Source organism: Cinclus cinclus, chromosome 5 (genome assembly GCF_963662255.1).
Source record: "Cinclus cinclus chromosome 5, bCinCin1.1, whole genome shotgun sequence".
Lineage (NCBI taxonomy): Eukaryota > Metazoa > Chordata > Aves > Passeriformes > Cinclidae > Cinclus > Cinclus cinclus.
The window spans coordinates 69672697-69692627 of record NC_085050.1 but is presented as its reverse complement, the minus strand read 5'-3'; the positions used below and the strand labels follow the sequence as shown (position 1 = coordinate 69692627).

At 39.6% G+C, this 19931-nt stretch overlaps 1 protein-coding gene across 1 annotated transcript; it reads right to left on the bottom strand.

Moving 5' to 3' along the window:
- Positions 1 to 15177: 15177 nt before the first annotated feature.
- Positions 15178 to 19559, bottom strand: IL21 (interleukin 21). The gene is made up of 5 exons (XM_062493675.1): positions 19425 to 19559; positions 19257 to 19292; positions 15794 to 15931; positions 15293 to 15373; positions 15178 to 15192 (listed from the first exon to the last, which is right to left on the bottom strand). The coding sequence occupies exons 1-5, from the start codon at positions 19557 to 19559 to the stop codon at positions 15178 to 15180; spliced, it is 405 nt and encodes a 134-aa protein (XP_062349659.1).
- Between the last annotated feature and the right edge of the window lie 372 nt (positions 19560 to 19931).

Below are 19931 nucleotides of genomic sequence, written 5' to 3'. Positions count from 1 at the left end.
AAGGTGTTGAGGTACCCCCTCAGTGCTGGCTTCCTCCTAGTTGTGCACAGGCATTGTTATGACATTGTTCCCACCTGTCCAGGTTCCTTTTCTTGATTCCATTGTCCATTCAGTCATTTTTCCTGCTTGCTTGAGACTGCTAGTGTGGAATTCACCGAGGAGCAACGGGAGCTTGCCTGCACTGATTTGTTTGTTCCCACTGTCGTGCCCAAGGCCAGTATGATATTCCTGTGTTCCCTTGAACCACTCTTAGGATCCACAGCACAAATGTTTGGCAGATTCCCCACATCAGCTTACTGTGGCTCTGCATCTTTTAATTGTGGGTCCTGCTAGGTTTATTTGATGGTTTTACCTTTTGGTCCTGGTACTGGAAGTGGTGGTGATTCTTCTTGTCTGCCTGTGCTGTGACACTCAAAATTAGGTGGAACTTTGTCCAAAAGGACTGTCTCTTTTCTAGCCTTTTTTTACTGTCCTACTTGTTTGCTGAACAAAACAACAGAAATTTGATTGTGTTTATTTCCCTTGCATGCACCCTGTGAAGCTCTGCTTCTTTGAAAATGAGGGGACTTCATTTCTTTCCCTTCTTCACAAAAAACAATTGGAAATTGCCATTTGCTTTATTTTTGAGTGAGAGTTTTAAGGGATGTTCCACAGAAATAATGAATACAAATGCAAATTTTTTGGTGATTACAAGGGCATATTTCCATACTAGTGACCTGGCATGACGTGCATTTGAATGTAAAGCTGGAAAAAAAGTTATCTTTTACTAGGAAAATCCTCTGTGTCAGTGGGATTCAGAGATAAGGAGTGTTCCTGGTTCTTTCCCTTTTACTCATGTAGAAAATAATTTTATTGACATAGATGGGGGAGAGAGCCATCTTTGGTCCTAATGCAAATGCTGTAGTAGACAAGCTGAATTTCTTAAGTGTCTGTAATGCTTTGTTACTACTAAAAATAACAGTTTTAAGGAGTTTACATTTGTTTCTATTAGGTACAGCAGTTCAGTATGTCTAGTTCATTCAAAAACACTCAACACCAGTGTTTCATGTATAGAAAGATTATGTTCAGATTATGTTGATTTGGCACAAGAACATCAGTACAGGGATCAGAGCTAAATTTATCCCATGTCCAAGGTCTCAGTAACACGTGTGAGACATAATGAAATTTATGCAGTATGGTAAGAGCATTATTTCCTCATTTAAATCCTGTGGTGAATTTAGAAGTGCTTGCCCCTAGAGCTGCATGTCTGCCCCAGCCACGTCATGACCCCGTAGCCGAGCGAGCCCCGCGCGTGTGTCACCCTCCCTCCTGCAGCTTGGTTTTCTCAGAAGGGAAATGCACTTGCGTGGGCTGCAGAGGAGATTGGGTGTTGTACCTCTGGTCTGGACCATCGGGGTAGCACCTGTGTCAGCTCCTGCCCAGCTCTCAGCCTCAGTGGAGAAATCAGAGATTACAGTGTGCTTCTTCCCTTCTGTGCCTAAAGCGTGTCATGAAAGGCTCTGGAAAATCCCTGGATCTTGGTAGAAGCAAGTTTTTCCAAGGCTGTGTTGGAATGGGGAGGATAAGTTTCTGCAGTGTTAAGCCAGTTAGAAAATTGAATATTAAGTTGCAAACCAGTGGAGACTTCTTGTGTGGGAGAAGTGCATGAGGTATGAAACACTTCAGACCTGGAACACTTTTTTCTGTCTAAATGCATGCCTTGTTATTGTTATTCATGTTATGATAATGCCCAGCCATGATCAGTGAAATCCAAATCCGCTCAGTTCACTGTGTAAATACAGAAGGAGACAAGCTGCTGTCGTGTTACATTGAACACACCACTGAGCAATTATGGGTAGTAATAATTCCTAGAAGACTTGTGTTTAGCAGGATTAAGGTGTGAGGTCATGCACGTCAAGGTTTCCTGGAGTTTGGGAAAGATGCTTTTACTTGATTTCTGCTGCTCTGGAGGCAGTTTACAGCAAGGCAAGACTGAACAGCACAATAGCAGAAGGAATTTGACTGTTTTTCACACCTGCTCTTCTGAAGCCAACAGAATGTGCACTGAGAAAAGTGGGCTCAAGTATCCAAATGCCATAAAAGCATTTGGTCTGTGACCTCATCATATCTATTACCATTTACTTTTGCTCACTAGTATTAAAAAGTACAGGAAATAGAAACTTTGATCATGTAGTTAGAGGTTTCATAAGGGACCACAGTGATCTGATTAGAGTTTATAATCCTCCTCGGTTTCTCCAATCTTAATAGAATAGGAGAAGTCTATTAAACCACAGAGTGCAAGCTTAAATTACGCAATTACAATGTGTATTGAATTATTTGCTGCTTCAATAGGCAGATATGAAGGTGAGTAGAACCTACTGTGGAAAACAAGGTTGAAAATTTAGTGCTGGGTTCTCACTTGGTCTCTGGACTTTCTTCATGACAAATTTGGCAATGGAAGCAAAAGAGATGGAGAAATTTGCTGGGGTATTGGTCTTCCCACCGTTATTCAAATTACTGTACTTTTTATTTTCCATATCTCGCTGAAGGAAAGATTGACAGTGATTTATTGGTGGCAAGTGCATCACAGCAACTTCAGTCACATATTCCATAACGAAATGCATGAGGGAGTAAGTATTTAGTCCTCCCGTGCTGTCCAGATCCTGTTATTAAAATTTTAGTAATATAAAAGGTTTGATATCAGTGAACAGGAGCCCAGAATGTGTCATTTTGGGCCTGTTCAATGGTGAAGTTTTTAAGAAAAGCAGCTCTTGGATTTGGCATATCAGAAGTACAGCACATGAGAAAGGCTGGCTTCCAGGAGGTGAACTGGGGACCAGCAAATGTCTGATCAGTGAGAAGTTCCCTTTTTAACCACAGAAAACACCAGTTGTGGAACCAAGTATGAAAATTACTGTGGTTTATTCTGCTGTGATCACCTGATTGTGCTGCTGGCCCCAGAGTGACATTTGCATCCAAATGCTAAGGTGTTGCTTTCTGGAAGGGGAGAGACAAAGGTGGAAGAGAAGGATTGGGTGGGGCAAAAAAACCCATATGAAAACAGGTAACATAAATGCCCCTTCTGTCTGTGGACAAGGGAAAAGCGAGAGATTTCCATCTGATGCAGGATGTAGCCCATGAATATTACAGAATCATGGATTATTCTCAGTTGCTAGGGACCCATCACCATCAATTCTTACTCCTGGCCCTGCACAGGACATTCCCAAGAGTCAAGCCATGTACCTGGAGCATTGTCCAAATGCTTCTGGAGCTCTGTGAGGCTTGGTTCTGGGACTGCTGCTCTGGGGAGCCTGTGCCAGTGCCCAACCACTCTCTGGGGGAAGAAACTTTTCCTGATATCCAACTTAACCCTCCCTGGTTCACTTCGTGCCATTTCCTCAAGTCCTGTCCCTGGTCATGAGAGTGAAGGGATCAGCACCTGGCCCTCCACTGCCCCTTGTGAGGATGCTGAAGGTCCCAATGAGGTGTCCCCTCAAATACAAATAAATACCCTGGACACTTGAGGATTTCCTGTAGGGAAATAGAGGATTTCCTTCACTTTAGATGCTCAATGCCTAAAACTGCTAATATGCGTTACCACAATAATGAAAGGACTTTACAGTGTATTTTTTTCAGATTTAGGCTACAGAAGGAGAAGTGAACATGCAATTTCGTTATTATTTTGATTCTAGAAAACTACTTTTCTATTTATGCTAAATTTATATAATTGCTACTTATTGCAAAGCATTCTCTTTTTTTGGCCTTTAATGGCCAATCTGACTCAAGCCATTTGTTTCTAAATTGAGGTGTAAAGATTTGAGCCAGATATTGAAAGTAAGTACCTGGCTTTTGTCACTGGTTCTTAATCCCTGCTTTCCAGAAGCCTTTTCTGTTAGTTAGCTTTCCATGCAAAATATGAGGCTTAGATCAGCTTTTGAGTGCCCCAGACAAAGCTCTTAATATTTCCAGAAAGAAATGAAACATGGTTGCTGTGAAGCATCTCCTATTCAAAAGATTTTTCTGATTGTTTTGATGTACTAAGCTTTTTATTTTTTTTCATATTTCAATATAAAGTTTTGATATGAAGATTTTGAATCTCGCCATTTTAAAGAGATTTAATACTGATGGTTCTTCCTGATCCTGTCAAGATGGAGTGAGTCATTGGTTATGGAGTATAAGAATTAGCCATTGTTAACTTGAGCATCTAGAAATTGGAGCTTATTAATAGAATTATATATATTTTTTTATATATATATATATATTTGGTTATCTTTTTTCCCTCTCTGGTGAGATGCTTTTTGTTTTGGAATTTCTAGTCAGTAGAACACTTTATGGCTGAAAATTCTTTCCCCTGATGGCAGAGGCAAGTCATTATACCCTTTGTAAAGGGGAGATGATATCAACTGATAATATTAGACATTAAAATCGCTTAAAACCATTAAGAATTTAAGAAAATTAGAACATTTACTGCTGAATTAACTGACCAACTGTTTCCTAAAACAAATAAAGGCAAGAAGAATATCTAATGGATAGAAGGACGGAGTTTTTGGGAAGATGTCACTTTTTAAGATGCCAGCACCTAAGCATGACAAGAGGATTCTCTGACTTCTTAAATCCAAGAATCCATTTCCTATGTATTTAGGAGGTGTGAAAATGAGCCACTGAGTTTTATTGAGTCCTACTATACCTCTTCCATTTTTGAAGGTGTAATAGCAAAATTGTTACTGTGCTTTCTGCCAAAAACATCAGAAGTGACTAGCAGTGATTAAAAGTCACGTTGGAACAATTGTAATTTGGTTTTATGTGGAAAAGGATTCAGCTGCTGTGGAAAACAGCAGTAAGAGATGTACAGATTTTCCTGAGGCATGTTGTGACATCAGTACAAAAGCTTGTGGTAGATTGTTTGTTTGCATTTACTCCCAAACCAAAAATGTCACTCCTTAGAATACACTGATGGAGGCTTAAAAATTTAGCAAGAGTTCCCTGCTTTTCCCATTTAAACCTAGCCTTGGGCTATGTTGTCAGATTCATGGAAGAGCCCATTTATGTTGAGAAATTCTAGCTGATAAAGCACAGGGTAGAGGAAGTGTAGAAATGGCACGTAGTAGAAATTTGGATCAGAATTCAGGTGGAGTTTCTCAGCTTGAATCTTTCAGCACTTAAGATGGAGTACGTTTATCTGAAATAAGAGATCATGGCTTGTCTCATGCTGTTCAGTGGCTGTCATTTCAAGAGGCTCTTTAGGACGTGGATATGCAGATGGGTGGTGTGTAATGAAGGTAGCTCTAGTACATGGGAAGTTGTTTTGGGGGTCTTCAGTTGTTTTTTTCCACATCTATTATCATTTGAGCAACCTGGTCTGGTGGAAGCTGGTCCCTGCCTGTGGCAAGGGGGTTGAAGCTAGTTGGTGTTTAAGGTACCTTCCAACCCAAAACATTCTGTGATTCTATGTTCTTTGAGTTAAACATCTATCTAAAGTTTTGCTTAATTTCAAATAGTTATTATTACAAATGTTATCTTCTGAAACTGGTGTCCCAAGATCTCACAGGCATGATGTGCAAAGCCTGTGTGATTGAGACAGATTTCTCCTACAGCATGACAAACAATAGGAATTCTGACCCCATTTCCCATCTTAAAAAAAAAAAAAAGAAAAAGATACAGAATACCTCTTGTGGTTTGGGTTGTAATTTCATTATTAACCAATGTGTCATAGGTAGAATGTAGGGGTTTCCCCCTATGCTATGTAGTAGATCCTTGCTTGTTCAGGGCTTTCCCTCTCCTGGTTTTTTACCTGGATTATGGAGTCTTAATTCTTCCTGTTCTCCTAGATGACTGTATATTAATTTCTTCCTTTCTGCCCAGTCCTGATGGGTTTTTGTAGGATTACCTAGAGTGGTGAAGTGTGACCTTCAGCAGGGCTGTGGTTGAGAGGCTCCCATGTTGTCATTCTGGCTATGACACTGCCTCCCCCGTGCCTGGGGAACTTGCTGACTCTGCTTTAATCTTCATGAGTAAATGAGAGTGAAATTTCACTGCTGCATTTTGCAGGAACTTGGTGCCTCCTTCTGAATAATCCAGTGTTCATCCTGATCTCACAGAAACCAAGAACTGATTTGCATTGATGAATTTCTTCATTTTGATGTACAGCTTTGGAACACTTACCTTGTACGTCTGTCTCCTGATTTGGGCTCATATTTTTCCCCCCAGTGGAATAGGTAATAAAATAATGTACTTTGGCTTAATAGTTGTAGGAAGGATGACATGTAGTTCTGAAAAAACACACTCATCTCCAGAGCATCCCTCCATTCCAAAAATAATTTTATTCATTCTGATTAGCTCCAGCATTGCCATGTGGCTAAGTAATTTCCCTGATGCTGTTTTCTATACCCATGTACAATTTTATAAGTGGTTCTTTTTCTGGTATCTGTGAAAATCTACCCATTTAGATTCTACATTCAGAAAAATTGGGGGAATATTTTCTGAGACATTGTCTATTTTATGATGTGTCCCATAGTGCAGTATCATTATGGCCTCCAGAGCTCTTAGCTTTGTGTGGCTAAACAAAAATGTCAAAAATTAAATGCACAAGGAAAAATCAGAGAATGAAACCAAGATCTGTGTGAGAGAAATTTCTGTTGTTAAATGGGAAGCACAAATATTCAGCAGAAATATTAGCAGCAGCATCATTAATAACTGTACAGGTGTATACATGTTCATTTTCTCACTCATTTTATCACAAAGGATTATTATTTTATTTGTGGGAAACTTTAAATTATTTAAGACACCTAATTTAATATTTAAACTGGAAATTACGTAAGTGAACAGAAGTATTTTTTGTGTGTGTTTGCCAAGCTGCTGATAGGAGGAATATCAGTCATTCCTGTAGCCATGTAACTTAGCCAATGTTGAAAAAGGTATTGCGTTTACTCTTTGACAACTCCACTACTAATATTATCTGAAGTTTGTGCTGTATATGGAGTTTCTTATTCTTTATGTTCTATAATAATACCCAACTCCTGCATATCGGTGTTAATTGGACAATTAGTAATAATTTTCCTGTTTTCCACATGTGGAGTTTGGGCACAAAGATCCAAATATACGTTTAAAAACTATGTGTGCTTGGACATTCTCTACAAATCAGTAGAAGCAGAGGTGGGGGAAAAAACCAAACCAATGAACAGCAAGTTCAAGATCATTGTATTTGGGAAAGCTCCAGAGCTACTATGCAGTGCCCTGAAAGTGAAAAGCATTTCCTTTGCTACTGTAGATAAAAGGATTGTGTGGGGCCGCTTGCACTGCAGCACTTGTGAGAATCCTGAATTCTAAGAAGAAGTGAAAGGACTTTTACTTGTGTTCAGAAACTAAATTGATGTTTTTTTCCATACAGAAAACGATTGAAAAGTTCTAAGGACAAAACTACAAAAGAAAAAACAAAAATCAGAGTAAGACTATGAGTTGGCCTTGACTCAATGTTTTATTATATTTAAAAAGTACAGGTGCATTAGTCATATTCTCAGAAGAATTTCTTGTAAAATACTTTTTCTGTTTGTAAGCTTTTCCTGTGATTATTTTTTTTTAAATAAAAGTATTTTTTACATTAGGTGAATAGGTACTTTGGAAATTGATGATGACGAGAACTGAAATTATCTGCTCCTGACTTTCAGAGACACTGAGTGCTGAGAGCTGTGCAGAGGAAGCCATTCTGCAGGGCCTGGGCCAGTGCATGGTTCTCAGGAAAACCCCAGGAGGTGCCACAGGACCTGTGGTGAGGCCCCATCTGCTGGTGCCTCCTCCTGTGGCTGTGTGCCAGTTACAAGGTGTAGTCTGTGTTCTCTTTGAGGTCACATCCCTCTGCTTTCACTGAAGAGGACCTATTCTCACCATTTAAATCTTGCAGAATAAGCTGGGAAGTGAAACCCATGCAGTGCAATATAAGGGAGAAGTGTAGAGTAACAGGGAAGCTGGTTCTGTGTTTGTTAAGCTGCAAAGCAGCTAAACCAAATCAAATCTGTGTAGATAATAAGAAAAAGGCCACTTCTAGTATGATTTTTGGGTCTCAAAAATCTGAGAACTAATTACTCTCAGACTCCTGTTAAAGTTATGTGCTAGAACCCATCAGAATGGCCAGTTTTTAGTTGGTCACCATTAACAGCTGGAAGCTGTCAGAATAGTTTTTTCTATATAAGCAACATTCAGACAGAGCAACATAAAAACCTGGAATTTTAATAATATTTATGATGACAATTAGAAAGTAGTATTTTACAGATGGATGGAGCTACAGATCTCTTAAATTTGGAGAGTTTAAAATATGGTTGTCATATCTTTTAAGACATGAATCATTGTTCTTAACCTGAAAAACTGAACATGAATTATCCAAAGCCATGTGACTGCTGATACCTGACTGTTGGTACAGAGCAGTTTCACTGGAGTGAACTCATGTTGGTGCTTTGTCTGGATGGAAAATAAGGAGATCTGTGGGGCCTGGGAAAGCACCCTGGGTGCTTTTGATTGTGAAATGGGTTATTGAAGGATCAGTACTCATACAGAAACTTTCACTGAGGGAGAAGTTTTAGAAAAGATTACTATCCATCTTTGTTCTCCCAGTGACTTTTCAACCTACGGTTTTTTTCATTCTACAGAGGGATTTACTCTTTGCTGTGTACCTGTGCTGCTCTTCATCTGACCTTTATTGCTCTGCTGCCCACTGAGTTGTTCTTAAAGCCTAAAAAAGGCATATGTGTCAGACTGGGAAATTTGCCGTAGGATTTGTCTCAAGCACTGAGTGTCTCAGTGTTTGAGACAAATCATGTAGGAACCACATAGAACTAGCTAGGAAATATTTCCCCATCTCACAGAAGTGTCACTTTTTCAATTTTAACCTTCATTCCCCTTTGTGTCACTCTGAAATGATGTTGAAAACTTGTAGCTGTTTTAATATAAAAGCACTCAAGAAGTGAGACTGATCCATAGCCATTCAGTAGCATGTGGAGTAGGCACCTCCTCTGGCACCTTGGTGGAGTGTGTCTCAGTGGAGAAGCCAAATCAAGCAGAGCAAGGTCTGGAGCCCAGCTCCAGCAACCATTTCCTATCCCCAAAACCTGCGCTCTGTTCTGCTTAGCATCTTTATACATGCTCTTTTTTAAAAACAGAAATTCCATCCTGGACCTGAGAAATGGTTTTTGCTGAAAGTTTTGTCAGACTGTTGCAGTGAAAGTTGCAAAGTTTCAGTTTCAGCAAATTGTTATCCTCCAGTGGAAGAACTTGCAGTGAAAAATTCCCAACCCAGTCTGCTTCTGAGTTTGCCTTGTACAGCACCTTTTTAAGGGAAGTCTTCTGATGCACAACAGTTACACTTCCTGAGGTCATGCTTTAAAAGGCAGAGATTCTGGGTCAGAGAACTGATCCAGAGCAAATATAATTTGCCTCCTCACCGTCTCCCCCTGAAAAATCCAAGTATTGGGGGCTGGTAGGGGGAAGAAGTGGGAATGGTTTAAGCCAAACCTGCCCAGTGCAACAGGTGGGAAAGGAGCCTGAGGCAGTAGGTTCCCAGTATTGTATTCTTCAGTGCCATAAAAAAATCCTTAATGCCAGCTCAGGTGTTTGGGAATTTGCACTACACCTTTCCCACCACCTCCAGCTGCACCTGCTGCATTCCACATGTTGTCTGGTGTTTGTTCAGCTCTTTGCCGGGTGTAAAACAGAAAATAGAAAGAATTGATAGAAGCAAAAATAGGGGGAGAGTAGAGTGTAGCAGCTGTCTTACAGGATGTGGGACACCTAGGAGGAGAGGCAGTAAGTTCATAAGGAATGCTTGGAACTGTTGTTCATCTGCAGGTACTGGGTTAGCAACTTAGAAATGTGCTGAGTGCTCCATGCTGAAAGGAAGTGTAAATCTTCCAGGAATAGCACAGATCCTGTAATTTTTTTGCTTGTTGTTTTTTAGGTGATGCTTCTCCTTATGGTACCTCTAAGATAAGGTGGCAAGATTTGCCAATTCTTTGTCCTCTCTGGTGTTAATGCAAGAGTTGTAAATGTCAGGCATAACTGATTTCCCTAAAGAAATGGAGGAGTAGAATCAATGAGAAATAAATTGTTTGGGAAAAGAACAGACTATAGGAAGAAGTAGAAGTTATTAGTAGGTGGCATTTGAAGTGTGCCTGTAAAAGAGAACACAGAAATGGGAGCATTTTTATTTAAGTTCCTTTTTTAAACTGTATTTCCCCACATCGGAGGGTTTGTAGATTAATTTCTTGTGAGCTGGGCGGGGTCAGGAGGAGAAGGAGGAGAGTGAAGATCGCCTTTCTCAGCTGCCTGCTGCCCTCTTGTGCAATATCTGCTCTCTACACTGGTGAGGCAGCGATAAACTTGAGAGTTGCTTCTGGGTTTGATGAAATGCTGGATTTGGGGTGCCGACCTCAGACACTTTTCTGTGTTTCACCCTCTGCAGATCCTGTCCTCATATCACTTGGCACTGGCCTTGACCCCTTTGTCATTCATTGTCTCTTTGTATTTTAAGGATTTAAGGGAGGATGGAGAGAGCTGCTCTGTCATAGTGTTTGTCTGAGCTGTTATGATAAGCTTGATATGAAACCTACTGTATGTCCTGCTGTAGCTAGTTTGTGAGTGCTTCCCTCACTTGGTTGGCTTAGAAGTGAAAATCTGACTTCTTTGTTGTCAGGATGTTCTCCTGTGGATGGTAAGGAATTAAAACTTTATATGGACCACTAGCATTATGTTTAACTCTTTTTCTATTTTAATGGCATTGTGAAACTGATGATCTTGCATCATCTGAGTGTCTGAAAATTTCCTGATAACAGAAAGGAAGCAGGAGGAAGTGTAACAGGAGGAAAAAAGTGAACTGGGGTTGGGAGAACAAATGTGGGGAATTAGAATGGCAGGAAGATGGAGAACTAAGGGTGGGCATGGAGAGAAGACAGGGAACAGTAGAGAAATTTTAATGATAAGGTCATCTTCAAAAAAATGGAAGGAGGTAAGAGGATTGTTTACAAAGAGTCTAAAAGGAGTGGGAGAACTCCTGACAGGTTGTTGGACACTTAATGAAGGATCAAATGGACACAGCATCCACTTGTACATCCTTTTGCAAAGGGAAAGGATCTGCTGTAGAGTCTAACTGGTGTGGTAAAGGATGTTTTTAAACATGGTCTTCATGATGTTAGAACAGAACACGACTGTGTAGAACTGTTCTGTAGAACAGAACAAAGCCGTGTAAAGAGGAAAAGGGAAAACTAAATGGGAAATGGAGAACTTAGTTGTTATGTCTGTGGTGTATCTCAAAGCTCACTGTCATGACAGTGATACTCAGCCTTGCTTGTTTTGTGTCTGGAACTGCTTTGCATTTCCAAACTGCCATCAGAAGGTGGCAGTACAGCAATGGAGATCAGCTTGGGCATAGATGTTTGAGTAGGAAACGTTCTCTTTCACCTTTGCTCCTGCTACACCGTGGGTCATCAGCACAAGTGCGAGGCAGAGAACACTGTAAGGAAGTTTTGTAGTTACCTATTTTTAGTGAGAACTCTTCCCTGTGTTTTCCCACTGGATGGAGGGATCTCTCCTGTCTTGGCACACAAGAAACCATCAGGAATCACATATGCTGGGTTAATCCAGAATTAACTGTCAGTCAAATCTGACTCATTTCACTCAGTGAGATGCAAAAATACTCAGGAACAATTTCCCCACTCCAAACCAGGTCTGTGATACAGGTGGCTGGAAAACCCACAGGGAATAGTTCTCACACAGATAACTACAAAAATACATTTTTGAAGAAAATGAGAGAAAATGGTATTAGCTAAAATTGTTTAATATCACAGGCATATAAATTAATCAGACCACATAGTCCTTAGTACGAGCATTCCCTTTACAGAAATGCAATAAATAATTAAATTAGATTAATCAATTGGTATAAAAATAAAGAATCCTCTCAGGAAAAGTAAATATTACACAAAATTATATATACCATGCTAAAACACATCTCAAAGTGCCTACAAAGGGCACTTATGATCAAAATCATAAATATACTGTAAAGCCTCCCTGGGAGGTAATGAGCTTTTATGGCTTACATGATGTACTCTGTTAATGAAACACACATTGTTTCTGCAGAGTGTACTTAGTCCAAAGAGAGTTCATCTCATGAAAGGAAATAAGAGAGTGTATACATTTAGATTTGTGGTATTTGGTCCTTCCTAAGGTCACATGTTCCTCTTGGGGCATCTTCGTTTTTCCTTCTAAGAACACTGTTGCAGAAGAAGATGATGTGTTCTTGAACACTGGTTTGTCCTGCATGGATTTCCTGTTCTTCATTCTTCTTGTTCTTCCAATAGCACACCCTGAATAATACACTCAGTCTTTGGTCACTGACAAATCAAAGACTGAACACAAGGCCACACATCTTGTAAATCAAAACATATTTGAATTGCACAGCGTTGCCCACAATGATTGTGCTGCCACAGGCCAAAATCAGCTCTGCTGATTTGTGATTAATGTTCTCCATAGGCAGCTGGACTGGCTTGCCCAATAACTTCAGGTTTCAGCCATCTCTCAGAGCAATTAACCCTCAAAAGTTACATTTGTTGCAGTTTCTTCCTAGTTGTTTGAATACTACAAAGTGAGCATTTTCAATTAAGTTGTTCTGCAGGTACAAGAAATACCATTACTTTATAAGCAAGTACATTGTGTTTAAAACAAGAAAAAATAAGCTTTAGCACTACTGTTTGATGTGATAAAATCCATAGTTAAAAAAAGTGAAGCAAGTCACTGAACAGAAATAGGTGCATTACTTACTGCATTACATGCTGCCTTTTGGACAAAACCCAGGCATTGCTGCAGTGTAGGCAGGAGTACCTAGTTAGCTTATGACATTCCTGTAGGGAATTGCTTTTCATTCATAAAATGTCCATCCCAGGTACACAAGTTTGGCTTCTCAATGCTTTGTCATGATTGCTAATAAATATGTAAAAAGCAATGTTGTGTTTTTCAGGGCATGCTAATCCCATTTCATCTGCACAACAGGGATTTTAACAGGCTCTTTTAGAACAGTGATTTCAATGCATTTAGCAAGTTACTGGAAAAGACATTTGCAGATAAATACATACTGTATTCTTTGTACAAAAATAAGGCTCTTCCTCCAAAACCCTGCACATGTAAATATTCCATGGAGCTGCGTGATAAGTGCTGCTTTATTGGTTGTCCTTCAAGGACTCACATGCACTTAATTCATGGTAAAGGCATTCAATTAAAACCCCTCCGTAAGAATACAAATGTAGAAACATTAGCAGGTACACTGCCAGTGCAGGACATGCTTCAGTGTTTTCCCAGTTGCTTTTATCCAAATCTGGAATGAAATTTTACCCAGACTTTAAAATCTGTTGCAGCAGCTTTGCATAGTGCTCACTGATTGGTGTTGAAGAGGCTTCATGGGTAGGTGAGTCACAGAAATGGGGATAGAAGGTGCAGAAAAAGCAACATTTAAACTCACTACTCTGATTACTTATATATGAGTGGTAGTTCTTTTTTAGAATGTTAATTCTAATACAGTAATGTGGAAGCATTGAGGTATGAGATAGAACATTACATAGAGGAAAAAAGGGTTTTTAAACAGAAAAAGGAAAGGAGAAAAAGATGTTCTAAATCAAAATTACCATCACCAGAAATAAGGAGAGTTCACTCAGTTTGTTGTGCCCTGAGGATCTTCCTTCCTCTTTCTGATGTACATCTCTGAAGAGGTTCCCATTTCAGGACGGTGAAAATGTGGAGGCAGCAAAGCTTTATGTAGTAGCTTTCTTTTAGGCTGACGACATTAGTAGGAATGGAAATATTTTTAATACTACCTCAATATTTTTGGAGGTAACTGAACTTGTCATTTTCCATCCTAACACTAGATGCAGTTTTCCAGTTTCCTCTCTCTACCACATTTCTACTAAGTAGAGAGAAAATTAGATGAAAAGTTAATTTTTACTGGAAGACCTTATGCTCTTTTCCAAGATCAGTTTCCTCATGTGGGGCTAATATCTATTTGGGGTAAATTAGCAGTTACTGCTCAGATGGAAGAACCCAGAGGTTCAGAATCCTTGCTAGCAGAATATGGTGGCATATAATTAAGCTGCCAAAACTACTTTTAAGTGCTGGGATACTCACTTTCATTTAAAAAAATTTTCAGTGTTATCTCTGGCCATAGTTCCACAGAAATGTTCAGGATTCAGAGGCTGTACAGAAAGGTTTCCACCCAACAAAAAACTTGACAGATTTTTAAAGAAAAAATGGCAAATGAAAAAATTAATCAGGAGGATAGAGAATGAATAGTATTAATGATACATGTGTATGAGGGTAAATGCTGTCCTCTGAGAAAGAGCAGTATGCATTAGAGCTGTTTCACTCTGACTAATCATCAGTGACTGTAGTTATTGGACATTTAGTAGTGGCTGATTGTACCAGCCTGTCGTGCCTCTGCTGTATCTATCATGTTAAGCTGGGGCAGCTTCGATAAAATTCCATTTTCCGAAGCAGGATTTCCCCATAGAATCCTGTATCTCCACTTAGAGCATGTGGGTTACATCTCTCCCTGCTGAATCCCATGGCAAATGTTCCATTAGTTTCGAGATGTTAATTACAGCCATACAGTATGATTTGGAAATGTTTTTTCCAGTATTGAGAAGGCAGTTAAATGCAGGATATTTTCCATAGTTAGCTAAGATGCAGTCTAAGAACTTTTAGATGAAACTCTCTGTGTGGTATTATTGTAAATAAGGAAATCAGTCCAAGCAGATTCCTTTGATGCTTTAAGGCCCCTGATAATTTTTCTCTTAGTTTTCTGTTAAAAGTTGCAGGAATCTCTGCACTGGATTCAGTTAAGATCAAACCAAAACCACAGAAGTAACCATCTCATGTATTTCTAGTTCAGCAGAAGGGGGGCAGTTAAGTCCCTTACAAGACCCTATTTTTGTGAAATTAGAATTTAGTTCTTCCTGTAAGGTGGGGCTGGAATCAGTTGCCAAATAGCATCCATCTTACAAATACCTATCCAGATAAGACTCAGTATTCTGGGAGAAGCTTTCACTTATCACACACAGGGAACACATCATAATAGCACTGGAAAATATTTACATTTTTCACATCTTAAATATAACATAGTGTCTGCTTTAAAAAGTAGATTTTCAGTAGCCTTCAGGTGTGGTGTGTCCTAGATTAGTTCTTGAATAGCTGTAAAAATAACACATTGTTAATAAAGATGTAAAATAAGGATATGTACAGTGGTTTGCATAATGTCAAGAAGCACCCAGGAGCAATGAACTCTGCTTACCATTTGTATTAGATTTGTAAAGCTCTTCAAAAAATGTTTGGGGGTTTTCTTCTCATAAGATTCACATGTAGACTGGCACTGCTGGAAGATAAAGAGAAGCAGGGCACTTCTAAACAGAGCATCACAATCCTAAATCAAACTTCAAGTTTTCTCACTGAAAAATCAAGATGCTTGTAATCAATGCCTTTTCTACCTGGAAAAGCTTTGAAACAAGCTCTTTCAGAAGGGAAGGAATTTAGTAATGACACTTTTCATTCACACTTTCTGCAGTAATCTCTGTCCTACCAGCTCATTGTGTGGTTGCCAAGTACATGTATCTGACTTTTTAGGGTCACAGGGAGTGCTTCTCCCAAAAGTTGGACTTTTTCATTTCCAAAGTAATGAAAGGCATATTGTTTTTTCTAACAGGTTTGTTTTCTACAATTCCTCCATTGCAGGAGGCAATGCTGTAGAGAACAAGGAGCAGTGATCACAATTATGAGCACTGTGAGGAAATCCTACCTCTCCAGAGTCTCTGTGGGTGAATCTGCTCACGATTCGAATGGCTTTGGCGAACTTCGCATTATCTTGGCTGCTTGCTGGTTGTAATTTCTGGATGCCCTTCTGGAAGCAGGTCACAGCTGTGTACAGGCATCCTTTCTAGGGCAGGAGAAGAAGGAGCTGTTTTAAAGTCAAGGTTGCAGCACTTTTTTCTGCACATATTAGATTGTGGTCCATGTCCAGAAGAAGGTATCTAGGATATTAACTGAGAATATTCAACTGTACCTTTTTTTTTTTTTAATTTGATACACAAGTGATTTTGAGGCTTTACTTTGGCTGTTCTTGCATGATTACTTAAGTATTTTCTAACAAAATGTATGTCCACTTGGCTATTAATCATGACAACATTTGAGAGAAAACAATCCTGAAGAGCAGATCAGTTACGTGTAGTAGCTTTTCACCTACTAAAGCACAATCATTTTATTTTAAAAAAATTACAAGTATCTCTCAGTGCGACGTGTGGGAATATAGTTTTTTTCTTCCTCATTTTTGTGCCCTTTCTAATAATGCCTAGTTAACAATTGGAATTGACGTAGAACTATGTGTTTTCCAATATTCCTAAAAAGTATCAGAAATTATATAGAAACTATCCCCAAAACTAACCTAACAGTCAACAGAGAAAGAAAGCAATGTTTCCTGAAGCCAATTTAAGTTGCTTTCTGTTTTCCAAAGAAGGAAGCTCCTGATCATGCATATTAGAAAGGCTCCAAAGCCATTATCCTTATTTACATACCATCTGCTACTCAAGCTGAGTCTCCTCTGCCTTATGAAATGCCACTGCAGTTTGCTGCTTGGGTAAGGACAGGGCAGGCTTCATGGATGTTGCTTATAGCAAATTTTACAAGCAACATTCAGTGTTGGTCAGATAAAACATTTTATTTTCCTTAAGAGCCAAACATTTGTGTTTGTTTCAAGCATCCTTACCGTAACCAGCCCTGCTTACTGGAAAAAAAAACACTACTTGTCTTTTAAAGAGATCGATTTTCCAGCTGAAACTGAAAACGTTTTCAGTCTCATCCGTGCTGAGCTGAGAAACCAGCATTTCTCATCTGTACTGCCTGTTCTGTTTTGCTGAGCTGTCACATATAGCTGAGGCAACCAACGATCAGGGCACCGCAAGGATTGTGGGGCCTGGCATGTTGTCATGGGCTGAGCACTTCTGGGACGAGGAGTGAAGGAGCACAGGCCACTGGAACTGTCTGAGAGGGGCTAGAAACTTGTAAAAGACTGGTATCAGACAGAGGCAGTTGGCAGCAGCACTCTGCATCTGACTCAAACTAGCTTTACAGATGAGCCCGCAGAGCCCTCTCTTCCGGAATTAGTGAGCAGTGGGAGATACAGATCCGAGGCGCATCCAGCATCGTGTGACACTTCAGCTGCAGTGCCACTCACCAGAAAGAGAGCTCATTTGCCTTTTAGGCTGGAATCACCTCAGCCTTAACACTGCTTCTTCAGCCTCAGCCTGTTTTTCCTTGATTTGATGTCCTCTAACCTCTCTTCATTCAAAGGAAAGGGTACTTCGCTGTTGAGGGTTCAAGGAAATTGTGTGGGATTGAACTGGGGGTAGCAGTTTACACAAAGGAATCTTAAGGGTGCCATAACAGAAAGGGATAAACCAACTCATTCTCAACGTTATAATAGGTAGTTTTCTCATTGAATATTCAAGACCAAATGCAAATCTGGCATGAGCATGTTATAATAAAAACAATTTCAAATACTTTGATATTTGAAATGCAGTTATGTGAGTGACTTTTTATTACATTGAGTTTCACTAGGCTGTGATGGCACCTAATCACCCGGAGTGCTGCTTTGGCACACTGTGATACATATTTTAGTCACCCTGTAGGATGAAAATTTTGTTGATTTGGTTGCTGGTGATAATTACTAGGAGCGCACTAATTTTTTAACATATTTTTCATCAGAAGCTGAACCGGCATCAACTTAATACCTTCTGCATATGTGAATTCTTTGTCTTGTGTAGTATTCAGAGGAGGCACTTAGGACCTCCCAGAATTAGACAATAAAGCCCTAAGCTGCAAGTGATCTTTTGTTTTCCTTCCTGAGGTGAGCTTGACTTTTTTTAAGAAAAAAACCCCAACAACCTCATTAAGCAATTAGTCACTAGTTGTATTTGCTGAGTTTCAGAGGCAGCAGCAAACACCGGAGTAAAATGACACCTAATAATCTCCTTCTTTTCACTTTGACACCACGAGTTAGAAAGAGTTTTAATAGAAAAAAAAACCAGCAATGAGTTTGTGCACTGCAGTTTTTTCTAGCAGTTCAAAGGAATGTATATGTTTGTGCTTCTGTATATTTTTTGGCAAATTAAGCATGTGCCCGGGTGTAAAGCCTAGGAGGAGGCTAACCAAAAGCTGTGTGACATGAGGTGAGTTTTTTTTCTTTCTTATTGTAGCTGCTTTGCAAGGTAGTTTACAATCCTGAGTAGATAAATTTTTAAGAATGCCTGTAGCTTTACAGTGTAGTAATGCATGGTGGTTGTTTTACATGTCAATTGAAATTGTTTGTGCTAAAAAAGGTCTCAAAAATTTAAGACAGCTGATGACACAAGTATATTAGATAGCCACAGGTTGCCAGACCTCAGCTACATGTTGAGGGATTATTAAAGTAGGATGCATTTACCCTCTAAGTTTTTAAGACATGGTTTTACTGTGATCAGGGTTTAAATTGACAGTACATCCTGCATCCTGCCACTCTGAGAGCGCACAGACTTGGTGACTCACGGTATGCAAGAACATCTTAACCTTGGAAGATGCGAAATGCCAGCACTAAATATTGTATAAGTAAGTATCTGTATTAAAAAGGGATTCACAGGGAGCTGTTCTTGTATTTTTAACTAGCTGTAAGCTGAAGAGAATATTTGCAGGGGCAGTTTTGTCTTCCTGTTGGTAGCACAACCCCTGCACAAATAGTCTCAGAGAGAGCAGTGTGACTGCACGTGAGAGGAGGCACTCAGTGACATGGCCTTGCAGTGCCACTCTTGCCATTTGGCTGCAGTGGGGGGCAAGGGGGACAGCTCAGCTGTGCTGGAGCTCATGGCAGCTGGAGGCACTTCCACTCCAAATACCTGCATCCCCAAAAGCACTGCTGCTCATCTTGCTCTTGTATGAATCCTTACTCTTAGCGCTATTTCTTAATTAAATGGAATATGTGCAACTCTGGATCTGTTGGTGGGTTATGATACACATACAATAGCAAAACAGTAATTGTGATGCCAAAATATAAACACTTCTGCTATTAAATATCCAGAAAAAAGAACTTTTAAAAAGTATTTTCTTATTCAGTCTAGCTTGCATTAGGAATACCAGGTCAGAGATGTGAAGAAGACATCTTCCATTTGTCAATGGAATAAACTAGTACAAAATCAAATTTACATAATTATGAAAAAAATTTAAAGAAGTCTCACCACAGGGTTTTCTGGTGTATGCAGCAATTCAGCATCCTAAAATAAAAGAAATCTAAGTTAGAAATGTTTTAACATTTAAAAGTGATGTCCCTCACAAGATATGTACTAAGCAATACATAATGCTTGAAAGTAATTTCAACATTATGACAAATACCATCACTTACTTACCTTTTCTTTCACCATAGATTCTAACTGTTCAATTTTCTTGAGAATCTGTCTGTATTTTACTGTTCTGGGTGAAGTTTCAGTCAGCACCAGAGTGGAGCAGAAGAAAAGCATGCAGAAAATAATCATCATCTTCATCCTGATGTGTCCTGTTTTAAAATGGACCGGGAGCAAAGTTGTGCTGTTCAAGTGTAACACTCCAGTTTGAGCTGTGCTCAGGTAAGCTCTGCACCTACCTATATATTGCTCCCTGCTGGAGATGGAGAACCCACCCATTTCAGTTTGTAGGAAAGCTTTGTAGAATGGATTAATGAGTAACCCTTTTTTCTTTTCCACTGGCTAGGTGCATGTGCGCGAGCTTGTGCGTGGGGGGGCAGGGATTGATGGAGTGAAAGAAAATGTGCCCCATCTGCACATTGGGCAGGAAAAAAAGAGAAAAGGGTGAATTCCAATTTTCACTTTGAGTCAAGAAATGAACGTACTAAAAAGTTGGTACTTAGAAACCACAGG

Coding starts and splice junctions, on each gene's coding strand:
- IL21 (XM_062493675.1), bottom strand. CDS start 19,559: ATGAAGATGATGATTATTTTCTGCATGCTTTTCTTCTGCTCCACTCTG. Junction 19,293..19,424: donor AATCTATGGTGAAAGAAAAG/GTAAGTAAGTGA, acceptor CTTTTATTTTAG/GATGCTGAATTGCTGCATAC. Junction 15,932..19,256: donor ATACACCAGAAAACCCTGTG/GTGAGACTTCTT, acceptor CTCCTGCCCTAG/AAAGGATGCCTGTACACAGC.